The sequence below is a fragment of the Sander vitreus genome, chromosome 9 (assembly GCF_031162955.1).
Source record: "Sander vitreus isolate 19-12246 chromosome 9, sanVit1, whole genome shotgun sequence".
Classification (NCBI taxonomy): domain Eukaryota; kingdom Metazoa; phylum Chordata; class Actinopteri; order Perciformes; family Percidae; genus Sander; species Sander vitreus.
The window spans coordinates 18,195,653-18,220,610 of NC_135863.1; the positions used below are offsets into that span (position 1 = coordinate 18,195,653).

A 24,958-nucleotide genomic window follows, 5' to 3' on the forward strand; every position below is an offset into this window, starting at 1 on the left:
TTAAATTAACATTATTATGTACTTAACATGAACAGTTCATCCAGTATTATTTGAGTAGCCATTATCTGACTGTCGCGCCTCCCCTAAAGAGAAAGACCCCGCCTGCCGCTTGATCTCTTTCCATAAACGTTCATCAGAACAATAACAAAGTACAGCTGGTTCTGTTGGTGCACTTATACTAAACTCGCACTTACTACATCGTATTTGCATTGGACGATAAACCTGAGTGATTTGAGCAAAAATGTCTGTAAGTGAAAATCTTTTTATTGCTATATATCTGTTTTTCTGATTAGAAACGTTACAACTTGTAGAACAGTTGCGATTGACAGAACGCTGCTTAAACAGTCTGTTATCATTTGATAAACATAACATTATACAGAATGATATATTGGCAATCAGTTGATAAATGACGTGTACAGCGGGAATTTGCCTAAATGTGCTTTACAAATCATTATGTGTATTCCGTATACAGTTGTAGCTTCTCAGGCTTGCCTGGACATGTTTGTGTACTTGCCCTAAGTAGCAATTCATTCATCGGACTGTAGGTGGCGTTACGGTATAACCAAAACATCAAACAAAACTATCATCGCGTCGTCATTCACTGAGGAAGTTAAATAATAATAATAAGACAAAATATGAATTTAACTCTTTAAAATGACACATTTAATCATCCTCTGATGTCTGATCTCGGTTGCAGGATAAAGATCTGTTGTACCCTCGTCTTGCCAAGGAGAGGAGTAAACACAAGAAGAAGAGGCTGGTGCAGAGTCCCAACTCCTACTTCATGGATGTAAAATGCACAGGTAAGGACCGCACCACCAGCTAATTTTCCTCACTGATTTTCTAATGTGTTTCATTGTAATTTGTATTCTTCTCTATACTCACCAGGGTGTTACAGGATCACCACCATTTTCAGCCATGCCCAGACAGTGGTACCTTGTGCAGGCTGCTCTATAATCCTCTGCCAACCAGCAGGGGGGAAATGCAGACTAACTGAAGGTAAAAAATACTGTATACACGTTAAGGTATACGTGCAGTTTAGTGTCCCAAATTAACCATACAATGTCCTTTAATTAATTATGAACCTGCTAAACCACCTGTGCTACCCTAACCCTACCCCTACTACTAACCTTAACCTGTCTCAAATAAGACCCTCATCATTTGGGACACTCAGTTTTTGGAAAATAATTTGGGACACTAAACCGCACGTAAGCCTGTTTTTAATGTTGCTTAGGTTATTTCTCCAAGGTGTGTGAAAGTGAGTGGATAAATGATGATTACAGTTTGTATAAAATAAAAGGTGAACAGTTTCAATTCTATCCTTGTTAAGGTTTTGCCTGTAGTAAGATATTGAAATGTTTGATTTTGTTTTTGTCTGTTTAGGCTGTGCCTTCAGAAAGAAATATTCCTGAGCAGAAATGTGCAAAACATCCATGACAGGCAGCAGAATGGAAGAATGGACCATGGAAAAATGAGTCTGAGCCTCACACTATGTGCTTTTAAGTGTGTTAAATCCTTCGTAGAGAAATACGTATCTTGACCATTCTTGATCTTGGTGTTACATAGTACAGAGCAGGAGAGGAGCTACGGAAGTTTATGCTCAGATTGAATTATATATATATCTTATTATATTTATATGATGAAGCAAGTGGTTTTGACTACTTCTATTGATTAAGTAAACCATGTTTTGAAATCTTCAAAATGCACAAAGAGTCCAATGAGTCATGATTTCTGTAAAACATTTATTAGGTTGACATAGAGGGAGTTGGTAAATGAAATATTATAAAATGGTTTCGGGCATGTGTGAGACCCTTTCCATGGCACTGGCATGAGATGAAACCATGATGACCACCACAAACAAAAATATTTTTTTTTTTTTTAGAATTTATTGTCTGTGTTATATGGGTTCTTTGGTCTTGAGAGTTCCCCTAGCAAAAAATAAAATAAATGAAGTGATGTAAAGGAAACAAATCCAAAAATAATCAAAGCAATACAATTTCTCAAATACCTAACATTATTCTACTATATACAATAAGTATCCATGGTTGATACAAGTTGACTTGAGCTTCCAGTGGTTTGGGGTTCAGCTCGCTTATTTAATACAATATATTGTAAATCTAGTAAATATTGGCTACATTATGGCATGGCAATGATGAAGAATGTGTCAACGGTCAGGTCAAGCTTAGGGAAAGGCAGTACAGCTTAGAAATGCATGTCACTGCTAGATACTGTACATGCACAGCTCTCAGCTTCTGCACAGATCCCCACATTAAAATAGAGTAGAAAAACGTTTGATGCACATAAATACATAAATGTGCGTCTTCAACATGTATGCCTCAGGATAATTGGGGATTGGCAAAAGAGGCAAGACGCCTAGAGTGACTAAGCAGCATGTGTGTTGACCTGTTTATTTATCAATGAAACCTTTCCATAAGGCCACCTGTCCATTTGACCACTGTGCTGTTTAACAGATTTGGGGGGATACTGCTAAAGACAAGCACACATAAGCCGAATGTCTATTTTCTTGTAGCCTCTTAAGGTGGTAGAGCATGATCAGGACAACAAGACTGTTGACTAACTTCATATCACCACTGGGTGGCACTTCAGAGCCATACCAATGTAGACTGAGCGAAACCCAACGCCATCTGTAGCATATGTATTAAAATAGACAGAGGCTTAATGTATGTGCACATCAATGAAACTGAGCCAGTTTAAGTGGTTCAGTGACCAAATCTGAGGTTTCTTTCTGTGTGTTAGTTGCCAGTTCTTTCTAAATAAGTGGTCAAAAATCATTTCTGAGGGGGGATTTCTGCAATCACATGTGGAGATAAAAAAAATTAGAATGGGGGCAAAATGACTTCCCATCTTAAAAAAAAAGAAAAGAAACAAAGGTGTGCCTTCGGAAAAACAACTAGGGACAAGCATTAAGTTAATCCCCCTTCACACGGGGAATAAAGATTTTACAGCTCGAAATGTGGAATGGAGTCGAACATTAAAGACATGTTACATGACGATCTCATCCTCTCCAGCTTCCTCTCTGTGTGTTTATAAGCTGTTGAGTTCCTGCAGGGTCTGGTCCAGGACTTGATGCATGCCAAGATTCTCCTCTTTGGCTTGTGATAATTTCTCTGGAGAGAAGAAAAAAAAGTGACACGGTGATGCATCAACCATCAGCAAATAATACTGCTCCGTTCATGACAATCTATTCTCCTTTATAGGTTTGTCAAACAACATCTACTGCAAAACAGCACATAGTATTGTTTTACTGGACAGATGTTTTGCATAACCATTTTGGTTAAAATTGTGCCACATGCAAAAACCTCAACCACACCGCTGTGCCTTTCATGCATAAACTGCTGACTGTCATTCTCTGCCAGAAGACTGTTAGTAGATTACAGTATGGACTTTTTAGTGGACTTGTGTGCTACATTTGTTGTATTAGATGCTAACTTGTGTACTATCAGTCCATACTTGAACACACGTGACTATATGTAATATCAGAAACCATCAAAATGAGATAGATTAACAAGCAAAAGAGTGTTTTAAAGGGTCATAGGGGATTGGAAACTGCATTAAGTCACACAAAAACCAGCGTAAATCTCACCTTGTCTCAAATAAACTTGCTGATAATTAGAGGTACATGTACATTAACCAACACTTTCACAAGATCAACCTGTTGGTTTCCCAATTACAGAAATAACAGAGTGCATGGCAATGTACACACCGTAGCTGAGATTATGCATAACATGTTTTACTGAGATATACAAATTGTATGAATAATCAAGAACAGAGTGACACAAGCTGTAAAGTAGGAAAGAAAAAATATTTTAATTACTTATTTTCTGCATAGTAAGATGGGAAGAAGGCACATACAGTATGATCCACAGAGAGAAGATGAATTCAAAGCACAAGACAGAAAAAGGGAAGTGAGAGAAAGAGAGAGAGAGAGAGAGAGAGAGAGAGAGAGAGAGAGAGAGAGAGAGAGAGTCAGAGCATCTACAGAGATGTCATGTCATTGAGGGCATGGTCCAGCTCCTCACTAATGGCCTTGTACTTGAGCTTCTGAGCATACAATTCATCTGGAGGTCAGAGGTCGACAGGAAGTACAGGCAGGTGCCAGGGACAGCAGCGACACAAACAAGCCGAAAGCAGGATAAGAATGAGAGGCAGATGGAGGCAGAAGAAGAAGAGCAGAGGGAGGAAGGAGAAGACAAAAAGAAAAATAGGTCAGGCTTTTTAAAGATGCAGAAATGCATGGAAGAAAGAATGATGCATATCTAATTACGCTTGCGGCTCTTTAGCTGGGTGAGCTTTGAGCATTTAAGCCTGCTCTGAATGTCTCATAAAACTGCTACAATAACTCTATAAACTCAGCTGTCTGTGGTCCAACAACTTAATAATGCTGATCTAAAAGCCTCTGAGCACATTCGGTCCTCTTTGTGCCGTGGCTGACATGGAGTAGTCCTTCAGAAACAAGGATCTTCCATTAGCTTAGGAGTTTCAGTACATTTGGAAGGGAGCCCTTTCTTTTCCACAGAAATATGTGCAGTGTTGCTGAAATAGGACACTCCTTGTGGGGTCTATGTCAAAATGAATGCAATTGTGCATGTGTGCATTAAGATGGATTAGAGTTGGCCCCACGGACCTACAGGAAACTCCACTAAACTATTTGCTTGTGGTTCATAAACAAATTTACTGAAGCTGAATGCACCCTTAGGTCCAGATGACTGGTTGGTCATTTAAAGACAGCCATAAATTGCCTTTGTCTGGTTGTCTTAGAAAAATGTATATAAGTGGTGCGAAACTATGCCATGTGAGTGGAACTGATCTCATACCTTCCAGGTCATCAATGGACTTTTCCAGTTTGGCCACTGTCCTCTCTGCAAACTCTGCACGGGTTTCAGCCTGACGGAAACACACACACAGTATGTTACAAGGTAAAGAAACAATTCAACATACAGGACTGGTATGCTGCAAGTTTTCAAGAGCTTGTTTTGTATCTTCCAAAGTAATCACAGAAATGACAAGTTTCATACGTTCACGTGACAAGCTGATAAAATGAATAATGACCATCTCAAATCATCAATTCAGTAACAAAAATAACTGTGTGCGATATATAAACTTTATGAATAAGTTTCTTTTTTAATGTCTTTTTTTTAAAGATGCATACATTGGAGGAAGATAGGTATGGGGTATTGGAGTATAGAGCATGACAACAAAGGTCCAGAGACGCTGCAGTTACGGCACTGGTGTCATGCCCGTTCATTCATTTGTTTCATCCTAAAAACATACCGTATATGCTCAAATTGTGTGATCACTAGAATCACTATCTCACCTCCTTCAGTTTGTCAGTTAGAACTTTGATCTCCTCCTCGTACTTGTCTTCTTTTTCTGAGTACTGTTGACATATGGAGACACAGAGAAATACATGACCTAATCAGTGACAGATATACAAACACATGCTCGTACACGCTTTCACCAAAACATGCACATTATGTGAACACACACTCTCACTCTCTCTCTCTCTGTGTCATCCAAGGATTATAATTGCTCCAACAGCTATGGCACCACTCCCTTATGAGGAGTAATATGTCAGGATGACGGTAGTGGCACGAAAGAGGCGTTGGCCTGGCCGGTGAACAAGTTCTGCTGTGATGCCAACCATGGCACACATGACTGAACAAAGCGATGGCATCTACTGTTAGAGCAGTCATGTGGTTAGCCTGGCATGCCATTTTACTGCCTGTCTGTACCTGGGGAGGAATTTTACATAGTAAACAGGAAGAATGTGCTGCAGGTCTCTACTGGCTGCTGGATATCGTATACCTAAACACCTTACGCTGTCATTAGCCCTGCATATACAAAAAACAGCCACAGTGGCTAATTTGTCATGCGGTGGATCACAAAGAGTTCAGGTCCTGCACTCTTGATACATTCAGATCTTAACAGCCTGAGGGGAAAATAAATGGTTGCGTTGTAAGTAGGGCCTGATGATACACAATTATAATAGAGGTAGTATAAAACAATACTTTGGTGATTTGGTATCCCTCCCTACTCACTCAAATTACTGTCCATTGAGCCATGAGAACAGCCCAAATGATAGGATACAGGGAAATGGAGATGAGCAGTGGTTAAATTGGGACGGGGCTCTCCGGGGCTCAGCCCCAGCACATAAGCCTACTCGTTTGTGTCCGGATGTGCCTGCTTGCAGTCAGTTGCCTACTGGAAATATGTCACATAAAATTTGATGAAAGTGATTTCTGACAATACATTTTTTGATTATTTTATTATTTTTATTTTATAGATTTTTGAAATGGTATGTCTATTTTGTCTCGACGGAGCTGAGATGAGAACAATCGGAACACGGCCATATTCTTGTTCAGCTGCTTAATCTCGTTGTCAGTCGATCATCGCGCAGTATAAAGTATTACTTATAAATGTGTATTTCTGCTGCAGTGTCTAGTTATTGATAATGCATCATGACTCACACGCAGCATGTCACTCACCTTCTCAGACTGGGCTTCTAAGGACTTCAGGTTGTTGGTCACATTTTTCAGCTCCTCCTCCAGGTCCCCGGCTTTACTGTGGAGAGGGACCGACATGGTATGCTTGGTTTTAATGGAAGAGCAACGGGTGAGGGCATGTGTGTATTTGCGCTCGTGTTCGTGCATTGACTGATTTTACCATTCTGAGAGCTCGGCCCTCTCCTCAGCTCTCTCCAGCTCTCCCTCCAGGATCACCAGTTTACGGGCCACCTGGGACGAAAGACATTCAAACATTTTGGACTTGAAGCACATAGTCTCCGGAAGGCAAGAGCAGGTCAGATTAAAAACGAAATATGAAAATGAAAAGGGGAGTGCATCCCAATTTGAAGATGTCTGTCTTGCTCCAAACCAGCTCCCACTGTCAAAGTCTCACCTCCTCATATTTACGGTCGGCCTCCTCTGCGATGTGTTTAGCCTCCTTCAGCTGCATCTCCTGAATCTCCATCTTCTCCTCGTCCTTCATCGCTCGGTTCTCGATCACCTTCATCCCTCTGATTGGACAAGACATAAATAAGGCTTTAAATGATGTTGTGAAAGCCAGGTGTTGCAGTGAAAACATGTTCTCACACACAGGCAATTGCAGGCATAAATGCACACAAACAATATTCTAATCTAAATATCAAAGTATGAATCTTGTTTAATCCGACTGACCTCTCGCTCTCGTCTGCGGCCTTCTCAGCCTCCTCTAGTTTCTGCAGTGCCGTGGCCAGCCTCTCCTGGGCTCGGTCCAACTCCTCCTCCACCAGCTGGATCCTACGGTTCAGAGCGGCTACATCACCCTCCGCCTGAGAGGATGAGAAAATAGGGTGAAGAGAGAAATTTAGTCATTCAACTTAAAATCACCCAAGCTGGTCTTCCCTTCCCCCTTCTTCCCCCACCATAAAACAGGAAGAGAAGGAAAAGGCACAAAGAGGACAGTGGAGGGTCGGTGGGGGGGGGGGAGGGGGCAGCTCGACAAAAATATCTGAACATAGAAAAAAAATATGTATAGGAACCTGTAGCTTTATTATGTCTGCACAGCAAAATCAACAGTGTAAAAATCATCCACTTAAGTCATATAAGTCCACTCTTAGATAAATTAATTTGAGCTAATATATTAGCATGAGTGATGAGACGAGTTGAGTGTTGAGAGATGGGTAGAATAATTTAACTTCATGCATTTTAATTTGTTTATTGTTGTTTTAATATCTTAGCACATATTGTTTCTACCATTTTTCCACACTGAGGAATCTTCCATTTTTAAACTTAACCACTTCCGTTTTCAAAAATGAACAGAAAATGATTATGTGTTTTGGAATTACTAAAGGGTAACTTTTTAAGTTAAGTTAAGACTTTTTATAATAGAGACTTTTCACCTTTTCTCTCATACTGCAAGTGGGCGAAGGTTTTAATGTGTTTATGTAAAAGTAAGATACAAAAACTAAACTTTATGGTGTATTTAAAGTAACTTTAGTGTTTTCCAGTGTTTCACCCGTTTTACCACTGCAAAGAAACTGTGCATCTTCTTTTGAAAGCTTTTCTCTATCATATTAAATCTACATAAAGAAGTATGACTACAAGTAAACTAAAATACATTCAATTCCATCTGTAAGTGAGATACTGTAATCTATTCTTCATGCTCTCTGTTCATGTTTCCCAAATCAATAGTTGTCAAGCTGATAAAAAAATAGGTGAAATTAAGACAGCTGGAGGTCCTTGGAGGATTTGATATAGAAGAGGGGCCTACCTGCGATGAACACAACTACTATCTGCTGAGTCTGGCCGGTAAATGTAATCCTTTTTAATATCTGAAGATCGCGGGACTTTGGATTTGAATGAAACGTTTACAAAAACTCAATTTCCGGAGACTGTGAATGCCAAGTGGGCCAACTAGGGTGGACAAATGGGCTTCTTTTCATCTGCCTTTGGTAAACAAAGGCAGAGAGAGGAAAAAGAAAGCAAACAGACAACTACACAGGCATTTCCTCTCTGTTGGACAGCAAGTTTATCCGACCACCACCTCCTAGGGAGCCGCTTTCAAACTGGAAACCAGCCCAACTCAGTTTTCATACAAAGTTACCACAAAGAGACCACTGTAAAAAGTTCACAACCAGGCAGCTCAAACAACACTACATAACTGCACTTTTGCTAAATTATTCTTTCAAACCCAGAGTACTCACACAGGTTTACTCCCTGCTACTAAAACGAAGCAGCTGGGGATTTCTTAGACAAACATATGTTCTTCTGTGCTCAGTTGCAGGGCAGCAGTTAGTAGGTCAGTGACTCATCAGCTAGTCATTGAGTCCAGAAGTCAGGTTGCCTGTCGGATCAACAGACAAAGTGTCTGCAATTCAGCTTACAGGTAGGTGAATCATTCTGATACGCATTTGGCGAGATAAAGTCATTAAGAGAAACAAAAGAGAAAGGATTGGCACTGAGGAGGAAAGGTAGCACTGCAGAGAGAGGAAGAGTGATCTCAGAAAGCTTAGAGGAAGAGTTATTAAGTCTGTTTGTGCTGAGAATAAGACCTTCATGCAGACTATTCTTCCATTCTGTCATAGACTTAATATTTCAGGAAATGAAAGCATGGTTTCCTGCTTGTTGGCAGCTGGCACGGGTCACATTTTTAATTTTTAAGATTTTTTCCCTCTAGCCTGCATGTCATCCTAGACTGCTGACTAGCCAGTCAGTCTTTCCACGTCTCTTTCTCTCTCTCTTTCTCTGTCCTCTCCCTGGTCCTGCCCTACTGCACCCAGAGCTCACAGGGGAGGCCACTGATATGAGACAGGAAATGTCTGTCAGACTAGCGTTGACAAGCCTTAAAACAGCCAGCACTTGATAGAGGAAAACCCAACACTGAATGAATGAAAAGTCATAAATTGGTCGAGCATCTTGAAATCTCATCAGCTATATCCTTCACACAGGTCTGCGTCTGTCGACACTACATCTAGCTGGTGAGAAATGTTGAACAGAATTAAACCAGAGCCTGAAATAACAGATATTATTGTTACTCCCTTAGTCCTGAGTGAAGCAATGTGCTGTGAAGAATATCGTCTGCACACAAACAAACATGCTATTCATGAGCTTTAAGTCAGCTACCGGCACATCAGTCGCTGTAATGCACTTCCAGACACACACACACACACACACACACACACACACACACACACACACACACACACACACACACACACACACACACACACACACACTCTGCAAACATGCAAACAGGCACTCTCATTCTGTCAATCTCTGCCTCTCTCAAACAAACATCACCAGGCAACACACAAACACAAAAACCTAAAGTCTTAGCTAACACCACTATGGTGCTAGCATATCTACGCTCGCAATCCAATGTGTGCCACCTGGAGTGTTATCTGTCATCAGATTTTCCCAATTACAGGAAGGGGAATCCCCTTATGAACAGAGGCAGCCTTGTGTCAAGTAAAAATGCTTATGTGCATACAGTACATACTGGCATACCTCTTATTCATTCAGCCATGACGAGAGAAGAGCTTTTTTTCTGTAAGTCCCGAAGGTTATGCTGGAAATTAATTTCCTCATGCAGCTTAATAAAAAATCATTTAACCAGTGCTTAAAGCACAGAAGAACAAGCTCTTTTAGTATTCTGAGCTTTTGCACGAAAATAATAAATGTAACAGCAATGTTTAGGCAAACGTCACTGAAGAACTAAGTCACAAACGACAAACCTTTACTCTGAGAATAGACTCTAACGTCACTTTAGAAATGAGGATCTTGAAAAAAGTGACAGGAAGTCAGCTGCCCAACCTTAATTCATATCCTCCCTTTGATTGTTCTTTCTTTCATAGCTGGTATTATCTGTGTCTCTGGCCATGCCCCTTTCCTTTAACAACCACTTTGCATTCTTGGGCTGCCAGGGACGCACACTGCCTTATATGGTAAAACAAACTATGGAGAATGTTTGTGGTGGAGTATCAGGGAGATTGTAGCAGCCACACACACACACGCACGCACGCAGGCACACACACACACACACACACACACACACACACACACACACACACACACACACACACACACATACATATATGTAAAGATACTGACGACAAGTAGCTGCTCTGTTATCAAGCTACCTTAATATGTAACACCAGTGCTTTCCAAGAGGAGAGTGGTATGTCAGTAACTGCTGGCTACACAAGACAGCTCCCTTGGACCAGTTAGTGCCTTGCTAAAGAACAAATGAATTGTAAGATTCTTTAAGGATTCTTAAAGAAATAGTTTGACATTTTAGGAAATTTGCTTATCTGCTTTCATGCTGAGAGTTAGATGAGGAGTTCAATACCACTCTCATGTCTGTACAGTAAATATGAAGCTACAGCCAGCATGCAGTTAGCTTAGCTTAGCATAAAGACTGGAACCAGGGGAAAACAGCTAGGCTGGCTCTGTCAGAAGGTAGCTAAAGCCACCTAGCTGCACCTCTAAATCTCACTAATTAAAATGTATCTTTGTTTCGTTGTGTTTGTTTAATCCATACAAAACTCAAGACTTATTCTTGGTCGGCTACAGTCACCTCTCAGTCTCCACTGGTTGGCTAGCAACCACACAGCCACAACAAGACTGTCGTTTTAAAACTTTAAATTTTTTGAAAAACATGTACAGACATCAGAGCAGTATCAATCTTCTCATCTTACTCAAGAAGAGACTAAAGGCAAGAAAGCAGTATGCAGATTTCCCAAAATGTCAAACTATTCCTTTAACAGTCAGTGCTGCCTGAGCAGCATCAATAGGTGAGTGACACAAACTACAACATGTTGGAATATAGGATACTAATGTGCATTTCCTCTCACCTCTCTGTCACTAGTCTCAACTCGGGCTACATTTAGATTACTATGTTTTCTTTTGCTACATTTACGCTTCACATCCACAATACTACGGTGTTTCCGAGCCCCTTAAACAGAGCCAGAGACATGCTCAGTGTATGCAAATGGTCATGTTTCGTGCGTTGTCAGATGTGTTTATATGGACAAAACTATTGTCTGGACGGAGATCGCTTTTGTATTAAAACGCCGCTTAAAGATGAGAAGGCAGTAGTGTACAGTAGATGTGGCCTCAGTAAACAGTCTCCTTCCTGCCTTGAAGATACAGCACAGTTCTACTGGGAATGACTTAAGAAATACCTGAGTGTATTAGAGACAAGATCAAGGACAAGTGGGAGAGGAATCTAATTATTGGCTAATTCCAGGGCAGTAGGCTAATGAGCTGCACAATGCTGTTAGCGTTCAGGGGAAGTTATTCCTGACACTGCTGCTTGCTACTCTGAATGTGAATGTGCGTCTGTGAGTGTGTAATCTTTTCCCATGAAGATCTGGCATGCAAAGAGAGCTGCATTCAATGTATAAGCCAACCTGTCATGAGGTGTGATATGTAAAAGAAGGTCATTAAACTTCCAGACAAGCATCACAATGAGATCTCACTGTGCAAAAAAGAATTTGTCAGACTTTCACACAGGTCTTGTTTGAGTGTTTCGTTCTGGCTCTGCCGCATAATACTAAAGTGTCTAATCCTGACTAAAAGTTCACTGCAAACCGATTTATAAAAAGGCCTTTCTGGAATCCACAAAATATACTGGGAACCAAACTATTTAGACCGTTTTCCATCTTGGTTTTGTTGGAATTGACATCAACCTAATGACATTTTTGGAAATTTGGACATTTGGAAATATAATTGTGTGGTCTCTGAACAAATAGAAGAAGGGTGATTTAACTACTAGCAATCCTAGCAGCAGTTTATCTTAGCAGTAAAACTTTTTATACAGTTCTTTCAGGCTAAATGAATACCACTTGCACTATGCAACAATACTAGCACCAACATGCAAACAGAGACAGAGATCCTGCTTTGACAAAAGCATCACTGAAAATGCTTTAAGTATCTCACTGAACCTAGCATGCATCTATAAATGAAAAGACCGGCATAATTTCCACTCTCTAAATGCTTCTTAATGACATTATAGCAAATTTAGCTTTGCTAGCACCAACCCGCAACCTTGGCCTGCATAATCAGCTAAGCCACAAGCCACTAACATGGGAGTTTTCTCCAGAATGCCAGCGACTGCCAAAACATATCAACATGTGGCAGTTATATTTGGAAAGTTGAGCTATTCCCAGGGAGAAAGTCCAAAGAAAACAGCGAAACTAGGAAGTAAATCTTTCCACAGAATCTGCTGTAGTCTGCTAGAGGCCTGGCTGAAAACCGTCAAGCCCAGTGACCGCACCAAGCAGCAAACAGATGAAACCTCTAGTTCAATTTGACAAACTGATCATGTGCTGAGGGAAGTATGTCTAAATAACTTCCTGCAATTAGCTTTCAATATGAGACTCAAGGGGTGTAAAATGAGCACAGTTGTCATGTATGTAGAAAACAAATTCAGTGTGTAGAGGAAATCCAATGTAAATGTCTTTATGGTACAGTAGATGAAGAAATTGCATGTATGGAGACAGATAGTGGACAGTGATGTGTGGACATTTAAGATGTGTATTAAGTATTAAAGGGGAACACCACCAATTTATAATTCCAATATGTTATTTCCATGGCCTAGGTAAGTTCAATCAATATTTGTAAACATGAGCCGCTCACTCTCAAAGCCAGAAACCAGAAAAGTGAGTGTCAAACTTGTGATGTCATCAAGTATAAAGTCTGGGGCTGCTCCATAGACAATGAATTGTTTGTTTTCTTTTTATACCCAAACAAGCTTTATTCTCGTGTAGTGTTCTCAGTTCAGAAACTGAAAATGTTCCCATATACCCAGAACATTCCCCTGGTGCTCTGTGTCATCTATAACATCTTTCCAAATTCATTGTCTATGGAGCAGTTCAGGACTTTATACTTGATGACATCACACATTTGGGTTTTAGCACTCTAGTTTTTGGATTTGGGGGAGAGTTGTTCATGTTTGCTAATATTTTAGGAATAACATGTATGAATTTTGAAAATGGGTGTAGTTCCCCTTTAAACTTTCACTTAAGTTGTACACCACTGACTGGAATCTACGTAAACTTGTGAAGAAACACTCCAGTCCACCACACACACTAATCTTCCTGTTGATCAGGGCCGGAGCTCAGGGACAGGAAGTGTTGGGAGTATAAGCACAGGAAGTGCTGTACCAGTCGGCAGACGACATCCTGGGAGGGGCAGCCTGGGAGTATTGGAGGGAGACCTGGTGCGTTATACCTCAGTGGAGGTTTCAGAGTTCCACTTCCCTTTTTATCTGTTTTTGCATTCTACATCAATTATCACCATGACAACCATTGAAGACAGCATACAAAAAGTTCAAAAAGGTAAATAGATACTTTAAAGCTTTGAATTCTATGCTTTGCATATCTTGTATTGTCATTTTTGATAATTTGATTGTTTTGGGTTTAACCAAGTCATTATTTTGTCTCACAAATATAATGCAATAATAAAATATGTGTATCACAGAAGCAAAAATCACAAATGTGTTTCCATATTACAAAAAAGAAAGCAGGCAATCTGGTTCATCTGAGTCGCTCACACAGCTCTCAGGGCCTTGAATGAAGTGGAAATCATCTTTGGCCTGACTCTCAACTCTGAACCTTCAAACAAGTAACTGCTGTGAACACTATGAAGAATGAACAGCTCATTGAGAACAACAGGCGTAAATAAAACACATCTAAGCAGGTCAAATGAGCCGTTGTCATGACTCTGTAATCTGACAGAGCCTTAAAGCATTTCTAAGCGGTTGGGTAACATCTCTGGAGGCGTCAAAACCACACTATAAATAACGCAAAAGAACTTATTATTTTCTAGTTAGATATGTTGCCAAGTGTTTTTTTTCTGATGCCTTCACATTTTCAAACAATGATTCATTACCTTAACACACTCAGCAAGGTTCCTGTTTTGATCTCCCCAAGCTCCAATGAAAAGAGTTTTTTGTGCCAAGGAATAACTGCAGGTTGCCCTAATTATTCACATATGGGACCACACCAACCTCGCCACACAAATGCACTGCTCTGTTTGACTTTTAATGCACATGGAGTGAGCAGTGTGACAGCTGAAACTGCTTTTACACATTAAGGCTGACAGGGATGAAATGGGAAAACGTGTACATTGTAAAATGTAACATGATCTACTCTGCAAATAAAGAACCAATTCATCCCACCTATTTAGCATTTATAAGCAGTATTGACACATGTAATAAGTCGTTTGTCACACTATAATGTAGTTATATGCTCATATGTTTTTTTTTAAGTGTTTATTGTTCTATTTGTAAACACATTTAACTCCTCTCTGAAGCATCCATAACTGGGTGCTGGTATATACACAGATAATGAATGACACTAACATATAACACAGTTGTATCTATATCAAATGTCTTAATTGGAAAAGTTGTTATTAATTGTTGAGAATACTGTAAAATGTCCTTATATCTGCTTATAACTAAATTCAAAAACAATTTTGGTATATGTTTATATACACTGCTCGAAAAATATAAATAGGGTTACTGTAATATTTCTAAAATGCAGTTTTGTAAGTCCATGTTATCCTTAAGTTTTCTACTATTCTTTTGCAAGATGTGTCATGTTTATCAAATGGTGGATTTGTTATTTTAAGATTTTAATTCTGAATTAAAATATTGTTTTACAACAAACTCATGTGTCACTACTTTTGGCTCTTACGCAGTTACTGCACTCGTACAAGTGGTGGAAAACGCCCTCATTGAACATCAGAAATTCATAGGAGGTGTGTGTCTTACTATCCCAGAAGATGAAACGTTAATATCCACTACCAGAAATCTAATACAAGTCATCCATCCATTTACTATACCCACTTCAATGCTTTTGATTAAAAGTATGCCTGCAGGTTGGAGATTTCTCTGAACAAAACAAACATGTATAAGCTCATTACATGAGCGAAGAAGAACAGAAGGCATGCACCAGCCAATCACGACACTTAATGTTGAAGTCAAGGTAGTTTATATGTCCAAACATGCATTGACAAACACTGTGACCTCGAACTTAAAGACTTTAATTCATTTAAGATAATGATTACTGACGTCACCGATGTGAATATACAAGTTCATACAGAACGAATACCCACAAGCTGACCAAATGTCCAATTGTCAAATTGGTTCAAAGTTACCTAATAGGCTGTCTGTAACAAAGGGGTAAGTCCTACAGCACGCCAGCTCCTTTCATCATCTCAGCTCCCATATCTTTACAGCCACACCTTGCCCTCCCACTCTCCTTCAATCTTTCTCCTTGTCCTGTCATTATCCAGCCCCTATGCAAAGGATATGGCACCGAATGCCATAAAGCAGCACGTGAAACAAGTCAAGACTGTTACCTAACTGTGTTGTTAAGCATTTTTTCTCCAATCCCACCTCTACCTTTTCTGTGTAAAGCCGCAACACTCAGATGTGGGCAGAGTCAAGAGACAGGCAGGTGACAGACATTGGTGAATACTCAGAAGAAAAAACGGATGAGTCACTTTCAAAACTTCCCTTCAATGCATCTAGTTTGAGAAACCACACATTTGTGGAACTTCAAAAATGACTTGCTAATTACTTCAACTGTTGCTAATACTGTGCGTTTAAATGTAAACACATGAAAGTGTTGAAAGTAGGGCTGCAACTGACAATATCTTTCATTATTGTTTAATGTTCTGATTAACAGTTTCGTCTAGAATGTCAGTAAATAGCTAAATATGGCCATCGCAAGTTCCCAGAGCCCAAAGTGACAGCTTCAAGGTCATGTTTTGTCTGACCAACAACAGTTCAAAAACCCAAAGATATATTCAGTTCATTATCAGGGAAGACTACTACACCATAAGATATTCACATCTAGGAAACTGGAATCAGTTTTTGCAATTTTGGCTTTGAAAAAATAAACCCTTAACGAGTAACTAATGATCAAAATTGCTGCTGATTCATTTTCTGTTGATCGATTAAGTGAGTAATAGTTTCAGCTCTTGTTGAAAAAGGCACATTTTCCAGACTATTCCTTTGAGTCCTTAATAACAGAGTAGGCCTACATTTAAGTATATGCCCTTTATTTTCCTATCATCAGTGGAGGCGGGATGGTATGGTGGTTGGGCGTTCAACCAGGCAGCTGCTGCTGGCACACATCCACCACCCTGCTGAAGTACCACTGAGCAAGCCATTGAGAGAGTAAGAAGTGAATTTCCCTGGAGAATCACAACATTATCCCCTTAATCTAAATGCTGGCAGCTCTAAAAGCAGCTAAGACCTCATAAGTAAGTAGTTACAATATAATTATGAACACAATTTATATTATTAAGACGTAATCTGGTCAGTCGACTGATTAATTAAATTATGTACAATAGGTTAAATGCTGTCTACGTGGTCTACATTATTCACTGTAGTTTAACAGAGGCCTGTGAATCAGACATCACTGAGCATGCGCAAAGACCTGCAGGAATCCAAACTTTTTTTCATTACAGACCAACGCCTTGCATTGTGGCACAATCACGCCCGCGAATGAATCAATGACATGAACTAATATGACTTTTTAAGAGCCTGAGAGGTGAGAGGTGAGTCTGGCAGATGATAGCAGAGCGGAGCGAGGATATAAAAGAGAGAAAAGACCTATATAAAAAAAAAAAATCGAGGATTTGATTGTCTCACTTTCTCTCGGAGCTCCCGTTCACTGTCCAGCTCTCTCTGTAGGACCTGAGCCCGGTCCTCTGCGTCGTCGGCCTGCTGCTGCAAACACTGAATCTTCCTTTTGACAGCATCCAGAGAGTTCAAACCCGCCATTGTTGACTGTTTTGTTACTTAATTTAAGACTACACGTAGAGAAAAACGCTGTTGGTACTTTTTCTTGGGTGTGCAAAAAATAAAACGAGCTATTGCCTCCTGCTTATTTGGTCTATTCAGAATAATAAAATAACGGGGAAAAAATGGTTTGATTGTTGATTTAAAAAGACAAAAATCGATGTAGGTCCGAGGCCAAAGTCTTTGGAATGTAAAGGAGTCGTTCAAGTGCAACAAAAGTTATATAACCAGGAAGTCACGGCGTCCAGGTGTTCTCCAAATGTTTCTTCTGGTCTGTAGGAATGATACGTTCATGTGCAGTATAGAAAGTTGTCCTCAGGAATGTTACAGTTTTTGGTCCGGACACTTCAGAGTTTGAGGAGGAGGATTAGAAGAGCTGCGCGATGAAGAGAGCGGAGAGCGCCAGACTGTGCCGGAGGAGGAGAGAGATGATTGGGATGATGAGGTCAGAGAGGGCGGGGCGTGTGTGTGTGTGTGTGTGTGTGTGTGTGTGTGTGTGTGTGTGTGTGTGTGTGTGTGTGTGTGTGTGTGTGTGTGTGTGTGTGTGTGTGTGTGTGTGTGTGTGTGTGTGTGTGTGTGTGTGTGTGTGTGATCCCTGTGACTGATGTGATCACTGCTACGACGAAACTTTCAAAAGAAAAAGGAAAGCCACGATGAATTAATTTAAGATCAAATAGCGCAGTGCCAATAGTTTAGATGTCACACACAAACTTGATTTGACAGTGACATTTTCCTTTACAGACTGACGTTCGAAGTTTCCACCCTGCTTGACAGCATAATATATGCTGTGTAATTGAATGCTGAAACAACTTCCAGCATGGTCGGTACTGGCCCCAATACTGACCTTATAAAGCGGATACCATGGCATTACCAATCCACATTAAATACAGTTTAGTGTTTCCTCTAACAGTTGCATTAATTCAGTCATGGTGATTGAAATTAGTTCTATGCAGTGATGTATAACACTGGTATTGACCACCGATATCGGCAAATTACCCTGAATTAGGGTCTCAGAATCAGTTTCGGTGGAGAAAAATTTGGATTGGTGCATTCCTACTTGAGGGGTCGCAATATGCTGATACAGTCTTTCTTTTTTTCATCTTCCCTTTTTAATGGGAAACCTCAGAAGGCAACAGCTCTTCTTAAACGATTTAAAGCTCACAGATAAGGGGTCATGATTTAGCATCACCTTGGCAATAAATGGTCACAAGCTAAAAATATTAAGATGAGATAACATGGTATATTGTGTAGAGCTAGACCGATATATTAGACGATATTAACTTATAACATATCGTTATCGACATACATGTTGATCGAAAAGTAGTCTCGCATTGCCAGACCTTCCTCCAAAGCGCTGCGAAGGAGGGTCTAGCAAGTCCACACAGCATTCTGGGATGGGAGAAAAACGTGCTCTGGTTTATTGGCATTTCTTTAAACCAATCACAATCGTCTTCGGACACAATGGCGGTGTTGCTGCAAAATAGCCTCGGGAAGGAACTTGTTTTTGTTGAACATGTGTACACTCAAAAGATGTTTTAGTCGTGCAACAGAAAACTCAGATTGGACAGATAGTCTAGCTAGCTGTCTGGATTTACCCTGCAGAGACTTGGCGAGCAGTTAACCACAGTCCTCATAAATCAACTGGAGTTTAAAATGCCAACACACAGAAAGCGGAAGATGGGGGACATCCAGCCTAAAAAGAGGGACATCTGGCGGAGTTTCCGGCAGCACATGAACAATCCCGGAAGTGGAACATCGTCAATATAGACTAATCGAAAACTAGCAAGAAATTGCATTACAGAAATATGAAAAAACATGATATGAGGTGGCTGGGTTTGCTCAGTTGGTAGAGCGGGCGCACATATATGAAGGTTGACTCCTTGAAGCAGCGGCCGCAGGTTTGATGCCGACCTGCGGCCCTTTGTTACATGTCATTCCCCCCCTCTCTCCCCCCTTTCATGTCTTCAACTGTCCTGTGGAAATAAAGGCCTAAAAAGCCCCAAAAAATAATCTTAAGTCAAATGTCCCTCAATATATCTGTATCTTGTTCTTATTCTTTTTGTAATAACCACATTTAAGAAATCCTTAAAAAAAATATGGATACTGACTGCAAAAACCCAGCAACAGTGAGGCTATACTATCATTTGATGATATGATATATGATACTTACATTCAGTGAAAAGTTTGGGCTGCACCATTACATTATTAGTTCTACTCTTGTGCATCATTTTTGCAGTTTACTGTACAGTTCAGTTTCAGTATTTTTCAGTTCAGTACTTTACACATTTGACAAGTAAATGGATGAATCATTAGATATAACACGCAGCAAACTAACCGCATGGGGTATGTATAAATTCATAAATGACAAAGTCGTCCTCATAAGATGATATATTACGGGCAAATCTATTAAGTAATCATGCATAATCATAATAAGTCTTTCTATTTTTGAGGAACTGTGTGACTATTTGTCTTAAAGGAGTGAGTAATCAAACATTGTCCACAACCCGCCTGCTCGTAGATGATGTTCACTGTGTGGCTGTAAATCAGATTTATGCTGCATCCTTTATATTTCTCTGCCTGCCCTGCCTGTGTTTACTCGCTCAGTTTCCTATTCACACGATCGGCCCTGTGAGCAAACATGTTGTCTGGACGAGCAAGTAGCAGGCCAGAAGATCTCTTCGCGACTCACTTAAGTTCAGGTTCAGCTCAAATTCATTCCTGCTGTTCACTGTGAAGAAGAAAATCTCTCACAATCAATCTCATCTGTTGATTGAACCCCTGTCTGATTTGCCCCTTACACCGGAAAAGCTGGACGCATTGATTTCATTAGACACAGGAGTGTGGGGCTTTCTATTTGCCTTAGCTGCATTCCTGACATACCAGAGCCCCCCTGCCTTCTCCCTGCTTCTGCCCAGCCACCCCCACAGTCCAGCTTTCCCCTAAAACAGTAACTATTGCTGCTGTGAATGCTGTTATCAATACCTGTATTTAAAACTACATGATGCCACCCTCTCTGACTCTTACCACCATTAGCTCTTGGCATCCTTGTGTGATCTAACCTCCTTAAAACAGATTCTTTTTTTTATGTATCACAACTGCTTGCTTTTGTGGGGTCTGACTCACACTGTTGTGCTTCCCCAGCTCCCTCCAGGTTTCCAATCTGGTCGTGCTCTCTGTGTGAATTGAGATGTGTAATGACTTGACTGCTGTCTCTAATAAGTGACATGTGAAGGGGGATTCATGGAAGTGGAGTAGAGCAGCTTTACTAGCTGGACATGTTTGTGTGAATATAATTCACTGTAAATATAGTAAACATCTATTTTTAACAAAAGTTTAGAGCGGAAGGAAGCCTTACCTAGTCAGGCTCAAACCACAATTTCAACAACTACTTTTTTCAGGGGCCCACTTGACCCACTTTACATGTGAGCTTCTCAGAACTGTTCAGAGTTTATTTAATCACAGCGTGAGGATAATCCAGTGTCTCAGCCTTAGTCCCTGTGTCTGTATGTCAGACACTTCCTTTCTCTTTGTGTGTAGTACAACACTGCATTTCCCTGGGATATCCTCCACAAGGCTCAAACAATACCACATCTCGGTGGCAGCTGGGAGAATTTTAGTTTTTATGATGCTTCTTTTTGCTTATTTACCCTGCACGGTTTGCTTAGTAATTTAGTTGGAATTACTGGATTCTTAGCTATTGTTATTAAAAGTAAATGTCACTGCTAAACTGGTATGATAAGTATTTTATCCATATCTTGGACATAATCGACTCCCTAATAAGGACTTTGTTTATATTTGAATTCCCCCTCTCTCTCTCACACACACACACACACACACACACACACACACACACACACACACACACACACACACAAACGTTTGTGCACAGTTGCAAGGAGGAACCACCACTGACAGATATACAGCGCTGTGGTTTGCGGTGTTGCCAACCATCTAAAATATGATCTTTCTTTCCAGATTGCAGCTGATTAGCCACAGGACAACGGACATGTCCAATGTTCCGCTACATTTACTGAAATTAATTATTTGTGTATACAAAAACATTCTCGCCAATTTGAGAGTTAGTTTGTGTCTGATGTAGAGGACACAGTCATCCCCTTGAATGATGACTCTATATAAGATTCATAAGGGATTCAGATCTTTTACTGCAATAAAAGTACCAATACTACAGTGTAAAATATTCCATTACAAGTAAAGGCCCTGCAATAAAGGTTTATTTACAGTAAATGGGAACTACACTGATTTTACACATCAAAGTCAGTTAAGTTGTATAAAACTGTAGAGGGAGCTGCACAAAAAGTGTCTGAGGCAGCATTGGTTGGGGGGGAAACTACGATTTTGAAAACGAAAAGATCAGAGGGGTGTGTGTGTGTGTGTGTGTGTGTGCGCGTGTGTGTGTGTGTGTGTGCGTGTGTGCGTGTGTGCATGTGTGTGTGTGTGTGTGTGTGTGTTTGGGTGCGTGGGTTACAGTTTATCCGTGTGCTCATCTTTCAGGAGTGGCTACACAGGAATGTATCAGTCTCTGAAGTGCTCCAAACCATTCACTTTGGATCAAAGTAAACCCACAGCTGGTACTGGCTTAGAACCATCCAGCTGTGGAATAATGGGCTCTGGTTTTCAGTGCCATGGTAACGTGAGTGTGTGTCAAAGTCGGAAAAAGCAAGTTATTAATGACAAAAGCAGAAGCCTCTTGTCAATTTTCAAACTCTTGCTAATGATTCAATAGGAACAGAACTGTTCATTTTCATTCAAGTGAAGTTAGTAAACTCAGTTGACCCAGACTCCCCTGTGTGTATGTGTGTATGTACAGTATGAGTGTGTGACCTTTCACTTACGTCTGCAGCTTTTATCTCAGACAGTTCCAGCTTCTCCTGAGCGTCTTTCAGGCCCTCAGAGAATTTATCCAGTTCGTCCTCCGTCTGCTTCATCTTCTTCTGGAGGTCCATCAGCTCCTCCTCCAGCTACAACAGGAGAGACCATTAGTCCAGTTTACTACACTGTCTTTGCTCAGTGTGTTTTTATTTAAATTCCATAGATTATTTTTCTTTTTACCCAACTCTCGGTTCGGCATGGAAATTTGCTGTGCACTGCTGCCTTTGTGCTAACACCATTGACCTGAGAGAGTATACATGTTTTCTATTCGATGTAATTTGGCTTTATTCTGTTCTGTTCTGTTTTGTTCTAGTCAATTCTATTCTATCCTATTCTGTTCTGCTCCATTCTAATCTATTTTAGTCTATTCTATACATTTCCATTCTATTCTATTCTGCTCTGTTTTGTTATGTTCCATTCCATTCTACTGTATTCTATTTTGTTCAGTCCAATTTTATTATATTTATGCTCTTTTCTGTTCCATTATGTTCATTCTATTCTATTCCATTCCATTCCATTCTATTCTACCCTATTCTTTTCTGTCCCTTCTTTAATAGACACATCTCACTCTAACAAAGTTAAATGAATGCACTGAACCCTGGATGAGTTTTACCCCCCAAACTTTCACCAACTTAAAAAAAATCCTGTTTATATAAGTACAATAATATATCAAATCCATTATATTTAGTGTGTTTGTACTGCACCTAAATAATAGTTCAGTGTGATGGGATGCCGTTAAAGCCTAGGTGTTTGAATTTAGACCAGTGATAAAGCAGCAAATTTGGGAGTCTAATTGAGTTTATGATGTTTGGGAACATTTAAATGGTAATGGTTTACTATCAGTCTCTCATGACATCAACCCTGGTATGCAGAGCCTAATTCTCTCTCTCTCTCTGTCTCTCTCTCTCTCTCTCTCTCTCTCTCTCTCTCTCTCTCTCTCTCTCTCTCTCTCTCTCTCTCTCTCTCTCTCTCTCTCTCTCTCTCTCTATCACACACAGGGTTAAGTGTTACACCTAATCAGTGTCCCCCCCCATGAAGTGCTTCTGATAATCCTACTGAATTCCACACTGTTCTTTTCTGGTGCCTAAAAATACAGCTCTTATCAGTAAGAACACACATGCGCCTGGGACTGTGTGTGTGTGTGTGTGTGTGTGTGTGTGTGTGTGTGTGTGTGTGTGTGTGTGTGTATAATCGCCCATTTGTGTCCATTTGGATGCTTCTTGTGTGTGTGTGTGTTGTCTCCTGTGCTGGATACACCTGTCACACCTGTCAAACAGGCTTTATGAGAGACAGACCAACTCTCTGCAAACTGGTCCTGGAGGGAGGGATGTTAACAAATCATGATCCTGGGTGGTCTCATCACCTGAAGTGGCTAAAACCACTATGAGGGGGATTTTAACAGTTTTCTTTGAGTCTCACTTTAAACTGCATTAATACTGGTGTATATAGTGGTGTGGTGACTCAGGTGGTGTCAGATGTTTTTCCCTATAAATAACTGCATAGAAATCCACCATGATGAATACAAGTTTGTGTATTTTTGTGATGCCTGGATTTGTTCTTCTTATTACATGTTATATTTTAGCTGGAAATGAAGTACATGATCATGTTACACAAAACTGAGATATAGTTTCGAGAGCTTATCCTAAGAGCGTTGCCTGGCCTTTTAAGGAGGTGTTTGCATTTCCAATACTGTCACTAGGATTTGTTGAATTTACCATCCAGTCTCTGAGCGATATTTATATATTTCTTTAGCTGTGATTCAGCCAAGTAAAGCAGTAAATTAGCTGTGAGGAATGTAGAATAGATAAATGTGAAACGTGTTTACTTAAAGGTATGTCTGGTATGATGATTATCTTAAGAACTGGATAAAGAGAGAAGCCTTAAGTATGCCTTATTCTGAGTCTGGAGCAATTTTGGCAGTTATGTTAATCCATAACATAGCTATTTAACTAATCGAAAACAGCATCTCTGATCTCTTTAACACTTTGACACTGCCTTTGACATCACAGCTGACCCATCCATCTCTTTCTGTTCTCTTCTTTCATTCTCACCTGCTTGCATTTGTCCTCTGCTGCCTTCTTGTCCGTCTCTGCCTGCTCTGCCCGGTCAATAGCATTCTCCTTGTCCAGTTTCAGCATCTGCATTTTCTTCTTGATGGCCTCCATGGTGGCTGCTTGGTTGGATTTCCCTGTCCGAGATGTTAAAAAAATGCAGCCTCAAAAAGCACAAGTCTGTCTCCTGTTGTGTTTAGATGTAGGAGGTCTTATGTACAGTACTGGAGAGAGCTGGAGTCCAACAAGGCTGCAGAGAAATAGAGAAAGAGAATGATAGAAATGGGGAGAAAGTAGAAAGGAGACAGAAAGAGCTGTGAACAGAGATGGAGAGTTGAGCCCTATATGGGTAGTTATTTAAACTGCAACAGAACCTGCCTCTAGTCCCTGATCACCCCCTCCTCCTCCTCCTCCCATGCTCTCACCCCTCCCTTCCTCTTTTCAATCTTTCTCTCCATCCTCTCCCTCTCCATCTATTGCTCCTTCACTCACCACTCTGCTTCCACTTTATCCTGGGTCCCTGATTATCATTGTGTCAGACACGTACTCCACCCTATCAAACCACCCGTCCAAGGTCTCTGTAAGGATTGGTCTGGCTTCTCCACTCCACTCACTAACTCTTCCAACGTGGCTGATCTCCTTATTTGGGTTGTTGTGTTTTCAGAGAGGGCCACAGATCAGACAGAAGAGAGAGAAACGCA

At 40.5% G+C, this 24,958-nt stretch overlaps 2 protein-coding genes across 3 annotated transcripts; one reads left to right on the top strand and one right to left on the bottom strand.

Moving 5' to 3' along the window:
* Positions 1-98: 98 nt before the first annotated feature.
* LOC144523466 (small ribosomal subunit protein eS27-like) lies at positions 99-2,882 on the top strand. Its single transcript, XM_078259030.1, has 4 exons — positions 99-247; positions 698-803; positions 889-999; positions 1,384-2,882. Exons 1-4 carry the CDS (start codon positions 242-244, stop codon positions 1,410-1,412), a joined length of 252 nt encoding a protein of 83 aa, XP_078115156.1. The 5' UTR covers positions 99-241; the 3' UTR covers positions 1,413-2,882.
* Positions 1,723-24,582, bottom strand: tpm4a (tropomyosin 4a). Of its 2 annotated transcripts, XM_078259028.1 has the most exons (9): positions 24,258-24,582; positions 22,170-22,295; positions 7,197-7,330; positions 6,919-7,036; positions 6,685-6,755; positions 6,507-6,582; positions 5,336-5,398; positions 4,836-4,905; positions 1,723-3,128 (listed from the first exon to the last, which is right to left on the bottom strand). In XM_078259028.1, the coding sequence occupies exons 1-9, from the start codon at positions 24,369-24,371 to the stop codon at positions 3,046-3,048; spliced, it is 855 nt and encodes a 284-aa protein (XP_078115154.1). In that variant the 5' UTR covers positions 24,372-24,582; the 3' UTR covers positions 1,723-3,045. The 2 variants fall into 2 exon arrangements, with proteins under 2 accessions (XP_078115154.1, XP_078115155.1); XM_078259029.1 differs by lacking the exons at positions 22,170-22,295; positions 24,258-24,582 and adding an exon at positions 17,167-17,727.
* Positions 24,583-24,958: the final 376 nt, after the last annotated feature.